The sequence below is a fragment of the Cyclopterus lumpus genome, chromosome 14, assembly GCF_009769545.1.
Source record: "Cyclopterus lumpus isolate fCycLum1 chromosome 14, fCycLum1.pri, whole genome shotgun sequence".
Classification (NCBI taxonomy): Eukaryota; Metazoa; Chordata; class Actinopteri; order Perciformes; family Cyclopteridae; genus Cyclopterus; species Cyclopterus lumpus.
In genome coordinates, this window is record NC_046979.1 from 12,808,348 (window position 1) to 12,828,858 (window position 20,511).

Genomic DNA, 20,511 nt, shown 5'->3' on the forward strand with positions numbered 1-20,511 from the left:
ATATATATTATATATATCAATAGAAATCATAAACAAACACAGTGCCGCTTAAGAATCCCTAAATTAAACCATACAGCAGTGACCAAGATATGTAGAGTGCAACATTTACAATTGAATAAGTATCTTTCCACTGCTCTCTGGTGGACAAACCATATAAGACACTGGTTTCTAAATGCCCTCCAATATCTCTGGCATTTCTGTACTCCCATTTCACTTCTCAGCAAACAGGAATTGATACAAACTGTCTGCACTAAGCTTTGATTGGCTGACAAATCACATGTGGTCTCTCCCCAACACACACACTTAAAAGTCCAAGTCAGGATTTGTTGTAGCTAATCATACTTTATTTTATGAACAATAATTAAGTTATGTACAGTCTTTTCAGGGGGTGTTGTGAGTTCAGCTGGGTGCAGACTCAGTGGAGGTCGGCTGCCGCTGCTGCTTCATCAGCTGTTCTTTCCGTGCGATTTGGAAATTCATCATGCAGTCCTTGAAAACCTGGACCTGTCTCTGGCACATGCGCCAGTCCTGGTGTTCAGCCATGCACTCCTGAACAGAATAGTGGAGCTCAGCACAGCCAGTGCGGGATATCATCTGGTCAACAGGGTCATCCTCATCATCGTCTTTACGGCTGCGGTCATGGGGTGAAGGGGATGCCATCCTCTTTGAATAAACGGTGCCAACTCAGTGGGTCTGCTGAGGACAACACATGTTATTATCAATAAACAGGTGATAATACAGTTTCATTAACAACCATAAAACCTCCCCTGCTGTTCCTGCAGCATGCCTTTGCTGTTCAGGCCTCTTTCCAGGGATATCAGAATTTTGAGAGGGCCTTTTTACACACTTAATAATATACTACTGTGTTATTTTATTCATTGTCTGTTACATTTCCATTTGAATCATGTTTCCTCACCGTTTATGAGTCTTATGGTTGGTGGTGTAGCATGTAAAATAATTCTGTCTCGTAAGGCACTTCTATGTGGAAAAGTATTAATGTTTTTAATCAACTATTATATCATTTGTGCAACATAGATACATGTGACTGCTATAGCTAGTCAGTTATTTTGCAGATTTAGATTTGACATACACAACATGTGTCAGCAGTTAAAATAAGCTCCACCTCGACCATCTAAGTGCTCACATGTTAATATCTCAATAATAACCCTATGCACAGCAGTATGACAGGGCACATTTCGCAGCCAGTGCTTTTAAATTTGATAGTTCGATTTTAAGACTATAACTTTTACTAGTCATGTGTTTTTTTTTATATTTGTATTGTAGTATTGCTACTTTTCATTAAGTACAGTAAATATGAGAATACGTCCACGATTTGTAAATACTCGTCGGTGTCAAAGTAACTTCCCGTGGTCGTTTAGCTGCACTACACTCCTTAAACGTCACCTAGCTAATGTCACAGAAGTTAGCTAACAACGTCGAGAACGAGGCGAGCTTACACCCATATGTTCTCGAGCACCCTCCATTGTTCTCACCTGTTTATTCTCTTTCGGCGAAACTCGTTACAGAAATTACGTTTTCCACACCCTGCTTAAATCAGGACTCGTAATCGACCTCCCAGTCAGCGCTGTCAGTGCTCCGCGGAGGACACATTTGGGCAGAGGACGAAAGTGTAACCGCAAAATAGTTCCGTCGATCCCTACATCCGTTTCCGCTTCAGAAAACTAATGACGATTCAGTCATTTTAGGAATACATTCGCGAATTATTGAATGAAAAATATTGTTCATAGTGCAGTTTTAAACAGTGCAAATGCTACGTGGACCAAGTAAAGCAGTCACACTCAAACGAGCATGGAGGCCACATCACCACCATCTGTTGTCCACGTCCTCTGGATTATTGACTTGTGTTGTATGCTGTTCTACAATGTGTATCTGTATCATGTACAGGTGGTTCAAGTAGCCTGTGTGTATTGTGTATTCACTAATGGGAATTATTTGATAGCCTAGTTTATATTGTTTTGAGTTAAATTAAAAGTTAACTAAACAAAGAAACCATTGTTGGTTGTCCAATGGGCTATGGTGTGACTACACTTAAGGATCTTGCATATTAACGGGCTACTGAATAAGCCTGAAGTAAAATATGACTCTAGCCTGAAGTAAAATATGACTACATATTTTTAAATGGGGGTTAATTAGGCAAGCAACTTGTTTGATCGTGTTTCCTAATAGAGCAAACTGAGACATTGAAATAACAATCAATTTTTCAAAAGGAATAAGGAGAAAGACAGTTGTAGTCTCAATTGTTTTCATTTCAAACATTTGGACCATTTAATAAAACAATTTAGATGACACAAATCATACAGGAGTTTGACACAAAAAGACCAGGGTTCAAGTCCATTCCCGCCATATGTTGATGTGTTTAATCTACTAAGACCTCATTTAAAATATTTGGTTGAACACAGTCTCATGCTTCAATATCAGCATTCATTTGATATGGAACCTTAATTCACTGGCTTGATGAGCACCGGTTAATCTGCATTTATTCTAATTTGGGGATGAATTTTGATTAAAATGTTCAGATGGGACACTGTAAGCAATTTAAACTAAATTTCAAGCTGTAAATGTTACAAGTCGGCCTTGTGTTAAAGTCTGTCTCCTCTTCATTGTTTCCCTCTGGTTAGAATAGTTTTTTACCACAGGAAAGATCTAAGGGCTTAGGCTAGGTGTAGTAGAGAAAAGTGCTTCGGGAATAGATTGTGGTCAGGTTAAGTTAAGAGGAAACAGAGTTTGACCCAACACTTACATTCAAATGGCTTTCTTAAACCTGTTTTGATTAAAAAAAACTGAAGAACCCAGACCAGATTACACTTAGAGCTTGAATGACTTATTAGCCCTCAAAGGTTTGCTCTTTCGTTGTTCTGTGCCAATTTTTTGTTTTCTCACCAGAGCCAGGACTCTGATTTTGATGTCTTTGGTTTTCAAAGAATAGACAATCGGATTGATGCAGGGTGGGAGGCAGGAGGCCAGCGACAGGCTCAGGACACGCTGGTCCGGGTCAATCAGACGCAGATAAAACCCAATCGTAAAAATGGTCATGAGAGGAATGTAAAACACAGCAACAAGGATGATATGCTCAACGCAAGTGGCCAAAGCTTTCACCCGACTGTCTATAGATTTCATTCTGAACACGGTCACCAGGATAGTCACATAAGACAGAAGAATAAAAGTAAAGGGTCCTATAAGGATCATAACAGTGAGAAAAGAAGCTGCAAACCACTGCAATGTGTAATCGTTACAGGCAAGTCTGAACACAGGTGCATAGTCACAGAAGTAGCTGAACACTCTGACAGAATTGCAAAATGAGAGTTGAGTCATGATACCTGATGTAAATGCTGTTACTCCCAGAGCAAAAGACCAAGTCAGGCTGATAATACAAGACATGCTCCACAAAGTGTTGATTGAGTTCTGACGCAGAGGAAAACATATTGCAATCAACCTGTCGTAGGCAAGTATAGCAAGCGCAAAGGACTCCAGAGATGCAAAAGAATAGTAGATGAACATTTGTACCAGACACAAGTTGAATGGAATGAAATTGTCTTTAACGAGGAATATCTTAATCATGCTAGGAATAGTGCATGTGTTAAGAACTATGTCAATTACTGCAAGGTTGACCACAGCCAGAAATTTAGGAGTATGCAAGCACTGATTAAAAGCAATTACATAGATCACCACACTATTGAACAACACTGTAATCACATAAACAAATGATAGGAAGATGAAATAGACACTGATGAAGGGAAATGTTTCAAATCCAATGATATAGAAGCCTGGAGGATGAATGATGAGAGAGTCATTTAAAACAGTCCTGAGAAAAGACATCGTTGAACTCCACAGCCTGTGTTGGAGGACGGCCTCTGGTCTAAACGTTCTCCAGTCTGAAAAACAGGGCAATCGTATCGTATTTATATGAAGGGTATTAGATAAAGTCCACAACTGTCATGCCATTCAGATAATACACGTTTAAACAAAGCAGTATTTGTATAATGCATTCTCAGTAAGTTGAATCACTTATTAATGTGCTTCAAGTCAATAAATGAATCCTACTTGATTATCTGTGAAGAATCGTTGAGCACTTACTTGTGATGCTGACTCTGAAAGTAGAAAGCAGATGTCTACAGGTGAAATATATACTGTCCTCTCTCAAATGAGACAGACTCATTGTGCAATACCCTATCAGTGAAGTTAGTTTAACCCCTGGAGAGTCGCGTAGGTCATTTATTTTGGTTGAAACTTGCACTAGATTTAAAACAAAGGATTAATTTGTTTTTGATTAATAATTTACAGATTTATGGAAGCTTGGTAAAATGAAATAGAACAGAATTATTAAATAAAATTGGGTCATAAATACATGTTGCGTTGACTTATTATCATATTGGTTTCAAAAACTCCTCAGTCTGAATAATCTTTGAAAGAGAAAAGGTTTTACATTTTAAGACAATTGTGACAGAATGGCATTAATATACTCACTGCTATAGCATAGCTTTGTTGTGGATTGTCTGATAATTTCTGGATTTGTGGTAGATATTTGCAATTCGTGTCTCTAAACTAAGAATGTAGGCTTATCAAAATTCTGGTAAAATTATCAATACAAATTAAAAATGTATCAATGAATACCATGATATGGCAAATGTATGGAAACACATATAATATTACATTGCAGTTACACTGTTATTATGCATTATTCTACACAACTCTTAACAAACTAATTTGTTACGTATTGTGATGGTTTATCATCAGAATGAACACAAATTCATAGATTTGTATTTAATTTTAAAATTATATCATCATATTGTCACTTAACAATTCCACTAAATGTTTATTTTCAGGAAATGTAGAGGAGGCAGGAGGAGGTGTAAGAACTTTTTGAACATTGTGTGAACTGTGTTCATACAAAGTGAGTAAACAAATACATTTAATGACTCTTTTATTGCGCAATGTTCCCAGAGGATACATTTAAAATTAAAAAGGCTGTGTTGAGCCAAAGCAAAATAGTTCTAATGAGCCTAGTTTGTGTTGCAATCACCAGAGAATGTTGGTTAATGACCTTAGCTTGAACAAACAAACCTTTTACTGTACACACTTCCGACTAATTAATCTCAGTTGCACCTATTAGCAATAAAGACAATTAAAAAAGAAGGGGAAGTAGTGTGAAGCTGTCATTTAATTCAACTTATGCCAGCTTTCAAAAGGCCGCAAGAGAAATGCTAGAAGTCGTTTCCTTACAGTCCCCCAAGTGTCCTCTGACTACCTTTCGTTTAATCAAATAATATGTTTCAGCTCTAAACAAATAGTTCTGCTGAGTTTTACAAGTCCTAGGTTGTCTTAAAGGACTTACAATCACTGACTTCCATTCAGGCTTTAAACTCAGTTTACCAGTGGTTACTGCACATTCATCTTTAGCTTTTTAAGCAAATTTCCTCTTGTGACTATAATGCTAAAGCCAGGTTTAAAGTACACATGAATTGAAACTTGAATCATTAACAGATGTAGAATAAATGCTTTTGATCATGTGATCACTTTCAGGTCACTAAACCACTGGCAAACTGATGTTCATGCTATTAGATTTTGGGGTTTTGCACATTGTTTTTAGATGATTTCTTTGTTGAGTCACGGGTTATTTCATGTTAAGGGCCATTTATTTAAGAGAGTGATAACATAATTAAAGCTTACATACAGTATCTGAGATCAACTACAGTTAATTTATTTACATACCTATTTTATCTCCTGCAAGTCTGAATTTTAAAGAACCAGAACTAAACAGAAGAACAACATATTTGAGTCAACCTGGTGCAATAAACCCTGGGAGCTAGTTTTCTTAAACATATCTCTGATTTAGTCCACTGACTTAAAAGCTCTGGAAGTACCTAAGGTAAACAATGAAACCCAATGAAAGTGTTTGAATTAAGAGTGTTTCAGGTAACACATAAGACTAGAGCAGTCACATGTGTCATACAGTTACATTCAAATACATTCAAGTATATTTTATGTCTATAAAATAAAAATGCTTTAAAAAATGTTGGTCTGTGTCACAAATGCATCGACAACATTGAAAATTGACGAAAAGGTATATTGTTCTTAAGCCAATTAGGATGATAACTATTCACATTCAGCACAGTGTTTCTGCTGCCTTCCTGTATGAAGCTCATGTGGAAGTAAGGAATACACTCTTACAGGAATGTAAAATACAGCAACAAGGATTAGGTGTTCAATGCAAGTGGCAAGAGCTTTCCTCCTATTATATGCTGATTTAATTCTGAACACAGGGCCCAATATGTAGACATAAGACAGAATAATAACAGTAAAAAGGACCATCAGATTCACCATACTAGAAGCTGAAGCTTGGCGAGTCTAAACACAGGCGCATCATCACAGAAATAGCTGAATACTCTTGACAGAACTGCAAAATGACAGTCGAGTCATGATCGCCGTGGTTTTTGCTACTCTACCCAGATTGTACCCCAATACACAACATGATCGGCAGTGTGTTGAATAAGTTCTGACGGAGAGGAAAACACATAAGAATTGTCATGGACAACTATAGCGATATAACAGCAAACTAGACATACATCTGTAACAGAGAGAGGTTAAATGGAACAAAGTTGTCCTTAAAAGAGGAATGTCTCAATCATGCTGGGAATAATAGAGTGTTTAAGAGGACATCAATTACTGCAAGGTTGACGACAGCCAGAAATGTAGGAGTACGTAAGCAGTGGTCACGAGCAATTATGAAGATCAATAAAATATTGAACACTATAACCACATTAAAGAATTCTAGAATAATGAATATGTAAATGTCTCAAATGCAATGGTATACATCCTGGAGGACGAATGATGACAGAGTTAAAACAGAGGACAGCGTCTGGTCCAGGGTGCAATTATGTATTACTTATCTGTCTTTCAGATTTTTGTCAACATAAATGCACAACTTATCCAGGTCCAAAGAAATCTTTATATATGACTTAAAGTCAGTGAAAAACAAGTCTGAAGTACCATCCTCTCTGAGGGAGCATTTATCATCCAACAGTCCATAACCACTCCAGACAAAATGACCTTCTGCTGCATATGACACCTCAGAGTCTTTCTAATGAACCCAGCTTGAGATTCCATAACTCCAGAAAGCCGGCTAATGACCCTTCATGTAACAAACAAACCTTTTACTGTTTAAGCTTTGCCTGATTAATCTCACCTGCATCTATTAGAAGGTCTTGCAGTCTCACATTTTGAGGTAAATGGATAGAAAATTGGGATCCCTGTGCACAGTGCTTTCCCTCAAGATTACTCATCTGAAATCAGAAGCTGAGTTTATTTAAACCACAACATAACATATCATTTGATTTTGTAAATGCACAATCTATTTGTATTCACACAATAGATTGTGTAACTATAGGGAATTAACACTAAAGCTGTAATTTTGCTGGGCCATAAACTCACTTCATTTGTTTCTCTCCCTATACAGGATGGTACACTGTGTCATAGTTATCTTTGGTCTCCACCTACGCACAGATACTGTATATTACCTTAGTTAGTCTTTGGAGATTTCCGTCTCTCATCTTTGCAAATGTATGTCTCTGGTTTCTACGGTGTTGGCCCTGTGAGAAAGTCCAGGACTGAGTGAGCACAGTTTCTGCTAGCGGGTAAAGGGATTATGGAGATATTTAAGGAAGCTGGGGAACGGCCTCCAGCGAAGACACCGCACAGCAGTAAAAACACACCAAGACACACTCTTACACCACGACAAGCAGGAGACTTTGGATGGCGGCTCCAGTACACTGCACACCTTGATTGAAAAAGATCCTGTTTACACTGGCTGACAAGACGGAGACGCAGAGGAAACGACTTCCCTGGAAAGCCTCCTTCAGCAGCAGCTTGGAGAGAGACGGGGCAGAGCGGTGAGATGATGGTGGGGGGCATCCGCCTTCCCTATTGTTTCATTCACTTTCCCTGCACAAAGTGTAATGGCATTTACAATCAATAGTATTTCCTCAGGGTGCTTTTACCATCAAACAGGGCACGGTGACCCCAGACTAAAGGCTTCTCTCCTGCCTCTTTGACTCCTGGGAACCCTGCTAATGAGCTCTATTTGTGATGTCATTACCAAATGATGCTGGTTAATGACTCTGCCTGTAACAAACAGACCTTTGACTGTTCAGACTTAAGCCTAATTAATCTTATCTGCATCTATTAGAAGATTTTGCGTCATTGCAATTAAAACTGGAGTGTAATGGGAATGGGTACAGTGATATTAATGAGTTTGTAGTGTTGCTGAAAAGCTCATGCATAAACCCGCTAATGGTCTAATAAGTCACCTCTTCTCTGGTTGGTAGAAGATAGGCATGCGAGCTCAGCCCTTATACGCTGTTGACGCTTTTTCTTCAAGTTGCCTTTCTTAGTATTGTGTGATGAAAGTTAAACTTTAGATTGAGTTCACAGTTATCTGCTGCGTTGACTTTGGATTAAAATGATTCACTGTGCAATCACCAAAAGGAACATAATTCATTAGAAAATAGGCCGAATGCTCACAAGACATCTTGAAGTTACTTGAGTACGGAAGCAGAACATTCAAAATGCTTCTAAATTACTTTAAAACCATGAAAGGCTGCTAGTAATGTTGTCATGGGTAACCACAATCAATCAATACATCCATCCATTATCACCCGCTTATCCGGGGTCGGGTCGCGGTGGCAGCAGGTTCAGCAGGCCGACCCAGGCTTCCCTCTCACCCGCAGCACTTTCCAGCTCATTCTGGGGGATCCCGAGGCGTTCCAAGGCCAGCCGGGAGATATAATCCCTCCAGCGTGTCCTCGGTCTTCCCCGGGGCCTCCTACCAGTTGGACGTGCCCGGAAAACCTCTAATGGGAGGCGTCCAGGAGGCATCCTGACTAGATGCCCGAACCACCTCAGCTGACTCCTTTCGACACAAGGTCATCATGTCCTTTTTAATCAAATAAAAGGAAGTAGGAGTTGTACATTTCAAGTTTAATCTCATGAAAGTGTCAGACTGCCAGACAAGACTGAATATAAGTACATCTAACTTCATTGTATTGTCAAGTCAATCCATGTTTGAATAATACATTGACCGTATAATGCAATAAACCCTTGAAAAACTGTTTTTATGATTTGCACCAGTAGTGTGCGTATGAGCCTCAGTCTGGCTGTGATTTATAAGGGTTATTATACTATATATAACGGTACTACAGGCTCCTTCTTGGATTGATATGAGCAGAGAGCTCTAATAATGGATTTGGAGTTTCAGGACTTATAACGCAGGCCTTTGTGAAATAGTTGGCCACGGGCTGATGAGGGTACTGATTGTCAAAATAGATGTTTTACCCCAAATCACAAACTTTTTTATGTCTTAAAGTTTCGTGTGAGAATGATATTTTAACCAGTCATAGGCCTACCTGTGATTTATGGCTGCACCTAAACTCTACATTTCTTTAATCCTGACATTGATTTATGATTATTTTCACTACAAGGTAGTGGATACAAATGAGCACTTGCGTGAAATTGATGTTTGAAACTTACCTATATATTGACTTGTGGCCATAACAGCTGTGTAAGCGCAGTCATACTAATCTACATCAACTTGAAACCCAAAAGACATGGACTATCCATGTTGTAATTGTTTCATTAACTTGAAGATTGCAAAAAAAGTGACACCTCAAACTTCACATCTATCATCCAAAAGTGAGATGTATATAAATTAATTGTTCCCCTCATGACACGATGTTTACATTTATGACGAACATAGTATGATGAAAATACATATAAATCATTCAGACAGGTGCCCCCAGAAAACACGCTCTCCTGACTTTCCCAATGAGACTAATTTCTGACGTTATCACCAGAGCCTGCAGGTTCATGATTTTGCCTGCAAACAACACCTTTTTACTGTTTAGACTTTAGCTTAATTAATCTAATTTGCCTCTATTACACAGGACTGAACTCACTATAAAATCTTCCAATTAAAATACTTTTCCAAATAATGAGTAATGTATCTGTCCAGCCATGGCATCAGAAATGTTTATACTGTAACAATAAGGTATAGGTTAATACAAGCTAACCATTGTCAGTTGTAATGAGTCCTCATTCCTCCACTTCTGCTTGGAAGACTGGGTCCTCAATCATTTACAGAATAAAACTACCTATAATTATTTTATTTTCATTAATACCCAAACATATTTGCCCAGTTTGATCAGTTTCTGTTGATAGTGAGTCATTGTACAAGTGAAATAAGACACAGTTGTTTTCATCAGCAGCATAATATCACAGCCATAAATGAAGGTCACCTCTATTCACTATACTGCATACAGAGCCACTGAGTAATATGAGAATATAAGAGACCCTCGTATTTTCTATTTTGGAAGTCAGAAGAGCATCCATGGAGCTTTATGTGTTTGTGTGTGTGTGTGTGTGTGTGTGTGTATATATATATATATATATATATATATACATATATATATGTTCATATGTTAATTTATTTCCAAACTGGTAAGTATTAAATTATTAAATTATTATTTAAGTACATAGACTGTCAGACAGATGTTGATTCAAGTCTGTGGTAATGTTCTCGGACATACTCTTTTATTGCATCATATCTAATGACATCATCGTAAACAGGAACTTATTCTGAGGAATTTTAAAATACAAATGAAATGGGACAGGGAATGAATGGTGAAAGCATCTGTACTGTAACATGCTTTTGTTGCATGTTTAAATTCAGTTTGTTATAGTTGGCTTGAGATTGTACTGAGAGGAGAGAGCTCTGCAAATGCTCAGAAAGTGACGGACAGGTTGTCAGAGCAGATGCTATTTCCTCTGAGGTAACGAGCCAATGTGACCGCTCAGAGGATCTGCAACTTTTCTCAAGCGAAGGACAACATTAAATATTCAAACTGCTGAAACTGCAATTTTTTCACAGCCTTTTGAAGGAGAAGCAGCCTGTTTCATACTCGTACTGCTCCAACAGGCTCGCTGGCAGCTAATTAGCAGAGCTACTGTAGATGGTGCTGTGATTGATGGGAGGGAAATTTAATGAACATCAAACATTTTATAATTAGGCTGAATATTTGTCACTAGGAATTTAAATTATTTATTCTAATTTTTAGAATTGCTTCAGTGATTACAAAATAATGTATTGAAACGTATTTGTGTGTTACTGTAATTTGAGCCACAGTGGTGTGCTATATTCACCAGTGCTACAGAAACTTAGGCAATGATTTGCGTGAGAAATGCAGAGCTATTTGTCTGATATATAAAGTATAATTCTGTTTCACAAGCATATGAATGCTCTGTGTTCTTACTGCAGAATTCAGATCTGTGAAAGCCAGCACTTTACCCATAATTGGTATTTTTCACATTAGATTAGATGTGAATTTCTCTTGATCTTAAATGTTGACGAATAGTAACTGTATACTGTTATAAGTGACTCGTATTAATTTTTTTAATGACGGCAGTGTAGCTTGAATGTTCTGAAATAAGGTGGGCATAGATCAATAAACATCTGCATGTAATTTCTCTTGGTGTTTGTACCTTCATTACTGATTTCAAGATATCATTGAAAGATGGGTATTACAGACATGGGTTATTCCATTACTAAAATTGGCTGCTCAGCATGGCTTAATAAATCATCAATAACTCGACACCATAGACATCTAATTATTCATTCAAATATTGATGGAGTGATTTCTGCTTATATGTCCTACTTGTCCTTGAGAGTACATCCCAGCCAGTAAAAGCTAATTAGTGCTTAATTAGTGCCTAATTAGTAGTAGCTGCTGATAATTCAATATTCAGTACCAGAGACAGCAACTTTGTTTGCCATACGGTCATCAGAAAGTTTGTCCGTGATTCATTAGAGAAGCAGCTATTGGAGTTAGTTGGATTTGTTTAGTTCTCATTTTGATAACATGCTATGGTGCCGATGTTATGTCTTGTGCATCAGCGTCACCTTTTCAATCATAGTACTCAAGAACGGTCTCGGCCTTTACTCTCCTTGTCTTGGTCTCAGACTCTCAGAGTCTCGGGCTCTTGGTCATGACTTAGTCTTGGTTTAGAGGGCCTTCATACAACACTGCAGGGAGGTGAAGGATATATTGGATTATTGTTATCAACAAAAAGGAGCACCTTGCTGGAAAGAACTTGATTGAAATTAACATGTGAAATCTTAGCAATTGATTTTTGATTTACAGCGAGGGATTAAGGTCTAAACTCTCTCCCAGAAGCTCATCCTAGGCTTCTGCTTGGAAATTGACAGGCAAGTCAACAGGTTTAATCAGTGAATATATCTGAGACACCAGCTTGTTAAGATAGAATCTGTCCTCCAGGTCAAAGGCCAATCGACTAGCTGTGTTTATCCACAGTCCAGGAAATAATCAAAACTCCACAGAAGGACTGCAGTCATCCTCTTTAGAACCTGATGTGGTTCTGATCAAAACCCACAACCTTTGAGCTTAGAGGCCAGACAAAAGTTCACAGTATCACACTTCAGAATATTGGTTCCCATGGTTTGTAATTACTCTGCAGAGTAGCCAGAAAATGGAAATATCGATTGGAGTAGTCCAGATGTAAAATGGGATTGATCATTCCATAATTTTCTTTCATGTCTTGTACAATACTTTTATGGTAGTCTCTGTTGGACTTACTAATCTAATCGTACTATGTGTGAGCTTTGGCTGAATGAATTAAGTCAACAAAATAATATGATGAAATGCCAAATGTTAAGTATTCCCAGAGGGAGCATATATCATCAAACAGGGCTTGGTGACCCTGAACAAAAGGATTCACTCCTGCCTCCTTGACTCCTGGGAGTCTCTCTAATGAGCTCCATTTATGACGGCATTACCACTGCCGGTTAATGACCTTCTTTAAAACAAACAAACACACTTTTTATTGTTCAAATTTAAGCTTAATTAATCTCATAAGAACCTCAGAGTTTTAAGCATGCCCTCAATTCTATACAAAAAAACTTTTTTTAAATGTGGGGGTGCATGCTAATAATGAGCTTTGAATTTTGGTCTTGAAAGCTGACATTTAAATGAAAGTAACCATTGTGAAATGATCAGCCCTTCTCTGACCGATTTTCAAAGCTGTATGTTTTTAAAAACCCTGGTGGACTTCCCCTGGGCTCTTCCTCTTTGGGGAGTCCCCATCCCCAACTTTAATTCCAATCCTCAGAAATCTGTCTAATCTTCGGGGGACTTCTGAGAGATCATCAGAGATCTTCAAGGGCAGAGAGAGAAAGTGAACAATGACAGACATTAGAGAGTATATTTACCCAGAATGCATTTCGATCTTTCATTGTGTCCTCTGTGCTGTGGACTATCAATTGATATTCAAGTGTACAGGGCTGGGTATGGTTTGAAAATTCTTGAAAGTTGCAGTACAGAGATGCCAAACAAATTCAGTCAACATTACATAGTTTGTCCACCAGAGAGCGCTGCTAAATATGTATACTTATCACAATTAATAGAAAAGAAATGCCATCAAGATTGTATGTTTGTGTTTTGTGTTTGGTTAAAATGAATTTACTTACAGCCCATATTTAGTAACTTCCAAATATAGATATCATAAAAATTGAGGAGAGGAGAAATAAAAAGCAATGCCATACACATGTCTTTGTACACCACCCCACTTTTTTTCATTCACATTAACAGCTGCTTTCTCCTTCTGTATGTGAACATTTCTGCAAATACTAAATCAGAAATGCAATATATTTCTGTTTGCTGTGGCGGTGTGTTAAAGATTTGGACATCATAAAAAGTTAAGCAGAGTCTAACCAGATAGATTCTACGCTCAACCTTCTCCTTCCCACAGAAACCACTCTGCGTCTCCTCTCCCACAATGACAAACTGCATCCTTTACCTTCAGAAGGCAGCCAAGGCACATCCAACTATCAATAACTAGTAATCACCACACTACAAATTAGCAGACTCTTTGTTATATGTCACATCACAAACTTCTCATATTTAGCTATTAGGGGAAATATGGAGGCGATTTAAAAAGTCGCCTAAAGTTCAGATGCTCAGATATGATAAAATGATCTAATAGCAGCAGCTGTTAAACAATTAAGATGATTGTTCATTTTAGACATCTCCCATAGTTTGCAGTCGGGCTTCAGACATTCACATAAAGAGCAAGAAGATGAGTCATTGCTTTGCATAAGTCAAGGACGTTTGGTGTCTGGACTGCACGAACTCTAATGAATCTTTTCTCTACTCCCCCTTTCTTTATCTGTCTCTTTCCGTTCTTTCTTTTTCACTGGGCTCAGCTTAAACCCTGTCCCTGCGTCCTTTACAAAGTCACTCAACTGGATAAAGTCATTTACATGGATGAAGGGGAGTGAGAGAGAGGAATAGACAGAAAAAGGGAGGGTGTGTCATGTAGGGCTGAGAGCAAGTTTTTTTTACAAACACAGACTGTAGCAAGATTGCAGAGGAACAAAGAATGGAACAATGACAAGTGATGTGCATAGTGATGCCTGAATGCTTTTAAAAAAACTAATTCATTGTCGTTTTGACCAACAACAGAACACTGTGTCCCAGAATCCGAAAGAAATAGGAAAAAAAAAGGGTGACGGGTAAAGAGGGAGGTATGGGGGTGTGCTGTGAGGCGACACACTGTCGCCTCACAGCAAATGGGATGCTGGTCTGAATCCGATGGCCGGCCTTCTGTGTGGACCTTGTATGTTCTGCCCGTGTCAGCATGTCACTAAGATGGTGATCAACACATTATATCTGCTAAACATCAACATGTTGGCATTTTTACTCTAAGGTTGTTTGCATACTGATTTTAGCATTTAACTTTAAGCACCATCGTATACAGAGATGCCTGTATGCACACACACAGCATATTTCTTACTCATTGTCATGTGTATTTTATTTGATGTTCTTATATATTTATTTTTCCTCATCCCATCCTCGTAGGGAGCGAACAGAAATGCCTATTTATAACCAGCCTTCTGTTTCTAAAAGATCTATTTATTAATCACGAATAATTTATTGTATTGTTGTCTTAGACCTGCCGTATTAATCATGTTTATTATGATTTACAGAAGAGTGAAAGCAGGGGAATTCAGACAGATAGTTGTGTTAGCCGCTTGTTCTCATGCACAAACACATTAATTAACCCGTACATTATGAAAATGCAGACTGTTATTTGTATATGAAACAAATCAAAATCAAAAGCCAGAACATTTTCTGTTGTTTTCACTTTCATCTATTTTTTGTCTAACGTGTCAGTTGGACTTTGTTCAATGACTTAAATGGATATTCTCACACACAAATTCCTCTCCTGCTGTTTTCCAGCTTTTCACGTTTGACCTTTAGTTAAGAGGGATGAGCTCCGGGGTGCAGAGAGATACGGACTTCACGGGTTCATTGTGATTCTCTGCGGTTTATTCGTCACAGAGCTGATGAGATTAACGCGGCCATGCCTTTCTGCTATACTGTATATCGCTCAAGCAGCAGAGCTCGACCAGCCTTGGACTATTTGGTGCATTAAAAGGAGGTGAGATGGTCGACATCTTTTCTGGTGAGAAGAAACGCTGAAGATTTGACATCTTACTGTAGTTCAGTTAAACTTACTCAAAACATCACATCATCACATGGAGCCGATGCACTCACTCACACCTGCTTGGAGCAAACTTCTTTTTTTAATAAACAAAATACGACCGGGAAACACTTCCTGTGTTTAATATCTGACACAATGCCGCATGAAGTCAACATTTCCTGACAGAGATGATAAAATGCACTGACGTAAAGAACACTGCTAACTCGCCATTTTTTATTTGACCTTTTATTTATGTTTTGGTTGGTTTTCTATGCCTACAACAGTCACATGCATGTAGATTATGTCTCTTCCTCTTCTGCCCCTTCACAGATAAACTGACCTGGTGTCAAATGATACACATTTTCAGAGATCAAAGGCTTTTCAGAAAGGCCAGGTTAGTAACTTATTCCATGTTCTTGATGACATTTGACAGTTTACTCAAGCATCACCTGCTTGCACTAACATGGCACTCACCAGCTTCCTTGCCGCATCTTCTTTGCCCAAGTCTCCTTCTCTACCACATTTCTCTCTCACCCTTTGCAATATGCACTCCCTCAGTAACACAAATACCTTGTTCTTCCTGTGGAGTCTCCTGGATGTAGGCCATTCATTTGCAATAATTTGCAAAGGGCTGCAGTTTTCAGAAATTACAGTGATTCACAATTTCATTCCAGTTTTTCAAATCAGAAGTTATATATACCTTCACTGTATATTTGTCACTTAGTTAATAATATAACTAATACTAATATAGTCTGACAAGCTGCTGTAGACTGCAAGTTAACATGATGCATGACAAGCATTCCTCTATTGAGGAGATGAAATGTGTGCAATAGTGCTAGGAAGTTTAAATATGCAGTTGTGCAAGATGAACACTTATAGTCTTAAAAGTCATTTAACTGTGTTTGTCTGTGTGCATATCCCAGTGTGAGAGGAATTCCACATGCAGTTCATTGGCCAGCTGCCGAAAAAAATGAAACTGTTTGTAAAAATCGATCGATTCTATTAATTTGGATCGTCACAGGGCACTGCCAGGGACACGTTGCCTCCCGTGCCCTCCCACTACACGGTCGGATGTTTCAGGAGCTTCAACAGCCACGTTGGCCAGTCTGGGGTCTGAGTCCTGCTCGTAGCGGTAATGGTAGACCTCCATCTGGTCCCGGCACGCATCTCTGATGTTGTTGAGCCACCGTTTGATGCCTCGCCGGTTGAGATACAGCACCATTAGAAACACCACACCGATCAGAGCCAATACTATACCGAGGAACACGTATGAAACCGCCTCCAGGTTCTCGTTCATACAATCCACGTCCTCTTCCCGGAGCTTTTCCACAGGAACCCCCCTCTTTGCCTCCGGCTCCCTGCACAGGAGACGCCCTGCATCCGGGCACTGGGATGAGTTCTTCAACCAGTAGTAAAACGCCTCCAGTTCACAGTTGCACCGAAACGGGTTTAAATCCAAGTAAACGCGTATGCGCTTTTGCTGGTACAACATGGATACATTTCCTCCTCCTATGCTCTCTATTGAGTTATTGATCAGCACTAACGCGTGGAGATTATGCATATCTAATCGCAGCAGGGGAATTGACTTCAGCGTGTTTCCCGCTAACTCCAGTCTGTGGAGGTTGCGCAAACTTTGTGTGTTGAGCGCATTTGAGAGCTGCTCTGTGGCCGGAGGTAAAATGGAGTGATTTAGATAAAGAGAGCGAAGCTCCAGTAACCCGTGGAAAGCTCTGGCTGAGATGTACTCCAGCTGGTTGTGGCTCAGATCCAGCACATGCAATCGGGGAAGTCCCAGGAAGGCGTAAGGTTCAATAGCCTCTATCCCATTATAGGACAGCGACAGTGTCGTCATTTGCAACTCCGTCCCGTTGCTCATGAACGCACCACGCTGTAAAGTTGAAATGTTTCTCCCCTTGAGTATCAAGGTAGACGTCCACTCCGGTATGTCTCCCGGCACCTCGGTGTCCTCACCATCACCGCAGGTCACTGTCCCTGAGTCTTTGGCACAAATGCAGGACGACGGGCAAGCATGATCCATCCTGACAGGAGAAAACAACAAACACGCCACTGCTGCGTAATACAAACACCACTGGTTCCAAATAGAAAAAAGACACGTTGAATTATCGACACCGTAAAATATCCACATCTTCTCCCTCATTTAAGTCTCGAAGCAGGTATGTGCCGATGTGTCTCGCAAAGAAGGTGACCGACTACTATCCGGCATGTAAAGTCGATTCAGTCCGGCTTCGGTTACTTTGAACTCTCAGAATAGAAAAGAAAATCGCTCTTTCAACAGTCACTTCCGTGCTCTGTATCTTTGTCCGGAGAAAAGATTAGTTTTTTGGGGGATATTTACGCATCGGTACGGTGGACAACAGCCGAGTGTGGCTGCGAGAAAAGCTGCAGATATGCGCTCCCTGGGTGGTATTTTTTGACGCCTGTCACTGAGAGAGAGAGAGAGAGAGAGAGAGAGAGAGAGAGAGAGAGAGAGAGAGAGAGAGAGAGAGAGAGGGGTGGGGGTGGGTGGGGGGGGGGGGGGGGGGGGGGGGGGGGGGGGGGGACGAGATAGAGATGCATGTGACAATATAAGTATTCTACTCCCAAGTCATCCTAATTCTAGTTATTCTTTTTTAAATATGATTAGTAGAAAGGACATGTAATACAGATATCACGCAGAAATGCTCTAAAAGTTATTGAGAGCAACATTATTTTAATTTTCAGACTCTTGAGTTATTGTCACGTCGTTTTTCACAGTGGAAATAAACCCGAATCCTGGCAGTTTGAACAACAAATTAGCTCCTTTATCATGAATTCAATGCTTCAATGGTTCCAGAATAATGGTTCTCCAATACAGTTTGTTGTTTCCTTTTCACATAATTTTTCCATGATTACAGTCTTCATTAATGGCATCTTGTGTTCGTTGCAAATCAGTTGCTCCAACTATGTGCAGGCAGTGGAGCCTGTTAGAAGGGGGCCTTGGTCAATTCTTTCCGATTGATCCCTTTTCCAAAGAAAGACAACTGACTTTTGGAGAGTTGGTCATGCTCTCCACGTCTACAGCATAGAGTTGGCAAACAAATCAATATGCTTGAATACATAAGCCGCTTCTATCACTGAGATATGTGATGCTGGACTGACAAGGGGCTGGGTCTGTCATGTTCTTTCTGCTGATGACTGAACTGGAAACACGGAGTTTTACATTTAAGCCTGCAGTAGTGAAGATGAAATTAATTATACTCTAACAAAACAAAAAGGGAGCTTGAAACTTTGATATTTGGGCTGACACACAACATCACTCAAATGTTATAGGCTACATCTTTTATCTGAAGTGGAAATAGTGACACTATTTTATTTTACCTACCATCATAATTAAGAGTTCATTAATAAGCTAGAAGCACATATAATGTACCTGTTTATTAAAGTATTTAAGTGGTCAGGAAGAAATAAAGAGAGATAGAAAGAAAGGCTGCTCATAGTAAGACAGAGAGAGTTAGAGGTTCAGCACCATGGACAGCTCCACAGAGAATTAGAGGCTTAAAATAATTTTGTGTTGTGCTGTGCTCACAAGGAGGCAAAGAAAGGAGTACCCCGCAAATGGATAGATGAAAGGGTGGAAAGAAGAAAAATGGCAGGCGCTGTAGTTTCTTTTCTTTCTTAAAACCTGACAACAAACATAACATGAGCCAAGGAAGAAAAATAAATGCAGACAAAGACAGGAAAGAAGAACGTTGCAGCACCCTGGATAGCTCCAAGTGCAGTTATGACCAAGAAAATAACACAATGAAAGAAGGAAAGTGAAGAAAGAAAAATGCATAAAGAAGCAGAAACTGTTTTGAGAGACTCAGGACTACCTCAACAGTATTCACAACTCTCTCTGTCACGTGTGGTCTCATTTATAATACATTAGGCACAGAAATAACTTTCAGGATGACCTGACCACAATGACCTATAAACCAAGTTCAAATCAAACCATTTGGGGTTTACTTAATTGGAGCAGATGCAATGTAGCAGTAAGCTGTCATTAGTCATTACTGACGTGTAGTCATGATCACAATGAGCCCAACAATGGGACTGTTCTTCTTTTTTCAGTCTGTCTCTCTGTGTGTTTACTGAGTAGTGAGAGCACACACCTAGATAAAAAGCTTCAGGCCATGCAGTGTGTTATGTCCTGATAAAGAAGAAGGTGTATCTTGCAAGCCTTTTTTTCATTTTTTTACAGGCATATGGCAACATCTCTCTGAACTGCACAGAAGAGGAACATGGGCAATGTATTAGTTACTATCGGATTTGTTCAACGAATGTTGTTAAACATCATCTGGATCAATACATCACTTGCTGTGTTCATTTCAATGATTTAGAATAGACCCAAACCATCATATATCTAGCCTATATGCTAGTCTCACAGCGCCAGCTGTATCCACAGGTATACTATGCAGCTGTAAGTGCACATTACATTACACCCATATGCGTTTGCTTAACATCTCTCTCTAAAACCATAGGCATCAATCTTCTGCTACAACAGCTTCCACTCTTCTGGCTTCAGACTTTTCTCAAAAACATTGGAACCCTGCTGTTGGGATTTGCACCCATTGGCAGTAGCACTGGTAAGGTAAAGGAACTGATGTTGTGCAATAACCTCACTAGGTCTCAACTTTTCCCAATAGTTTTGGATGAAGTTGAGATCAGTGCTCTATGCAGGCCAGTCAAGTTTATCTGGGGAAACCTTTTTTTATGGACCATGGTTTGTGCATTTTCATGTTGAAACATGAACTGACTGGCCTTCTCCAAACTGCTGTCACAAAGTTGAGTGTATGCTATATCATTGAAATGTCTCTTCTTTGTAACTACGGGCCAAAATCATGAAAAACAGCCGCGAACAAAAGTGCAAACAATTATGTGGACAAGAGTATCCACATACGTTTAGCACTATGGTGTATGCATAGT

General features: G+C 39.3%; 4 protein-coding genes across 5 annotated transcripts; all 4 read right to left on the bottom strand.

Annotated features, from left to right (window-relative positions):
* Positions 1–322: 322 nt before the first annotated feature.
* LOC117742739 (cytochrome c oxidase assembly factor 4 homolog, mitochondrial) lies at positions 323–1,623 on the bottom strand. Of its 2 annotated transcripts, none has more exons than XM_034550351.1 (2): positions 1,494–1,623; positions 323–693 (listed from the first exon to the last, which is right to left on the bottom strand). In XM_034550351.1, exon 2 carries the CDS (start codon positions 658–660, stop codon positions 400–402), a length of 261 nt encoding a protein of 86 aa, XP_034406242.1. In that variant the 5' UTR covers positions 661–693; positions 1,494–1,623; the 3' UTR covers positions 323–399. The 2 variants fall into 2 exon arrangements, with proteins under 2 accessions (XP_034406242.1, XP_034406241.1); XM_034550350.1 differs by having other exon boundaries at positions 323–696.
* A 1,203-nt stretch (positions 1,624–2,826) lies between these two features.
* On the bottom strand, positions 2,827–3,837 carry LOC117742841 (olfactory receptor 2AT4-like). The gene has a single exon (XM_034550491.1). It carries the CDS (start codon positions 3,835–3,837, stop codon positions 2,827–2,829), a length of 1,011 nt encoding a protein of 336 aa, XP_034406382.1.
* Positions 3,838–6,114: 2,277 nt separating this feature from the next.
* On the bottom strand, positions 6,115–13,874 carry LOC117742842 (olfactory receptor-like protein COR8). The gene is given in 5 exon segments (XM_034550492.1): positions 6,115–6,359; positions 6,362–6,404; positions 6,406–6,478; positions 6,480–6,789; positions 13,811–13,874. Coding segments are annotated over 5 exon segments (735 nt in total).
* A 2,708-nt stretch (positions 13,875–16,582) lies between these two features.
* Positions 16,583–17,725, bottom strand: waif2 (Wnt-activated inhibitory factor 2). The gene has a single exon (XM_034550493.1). It carries the CDS (start codon positions 17,723–17,725, stop codon positions 16,583–16,585), a length of 1,143 nt encoding a protein of 380 aa, XP_034406384.1.
* Between the last annotated feature and the right edge of the window lie 2,786 nt (positions 17,726–20,511).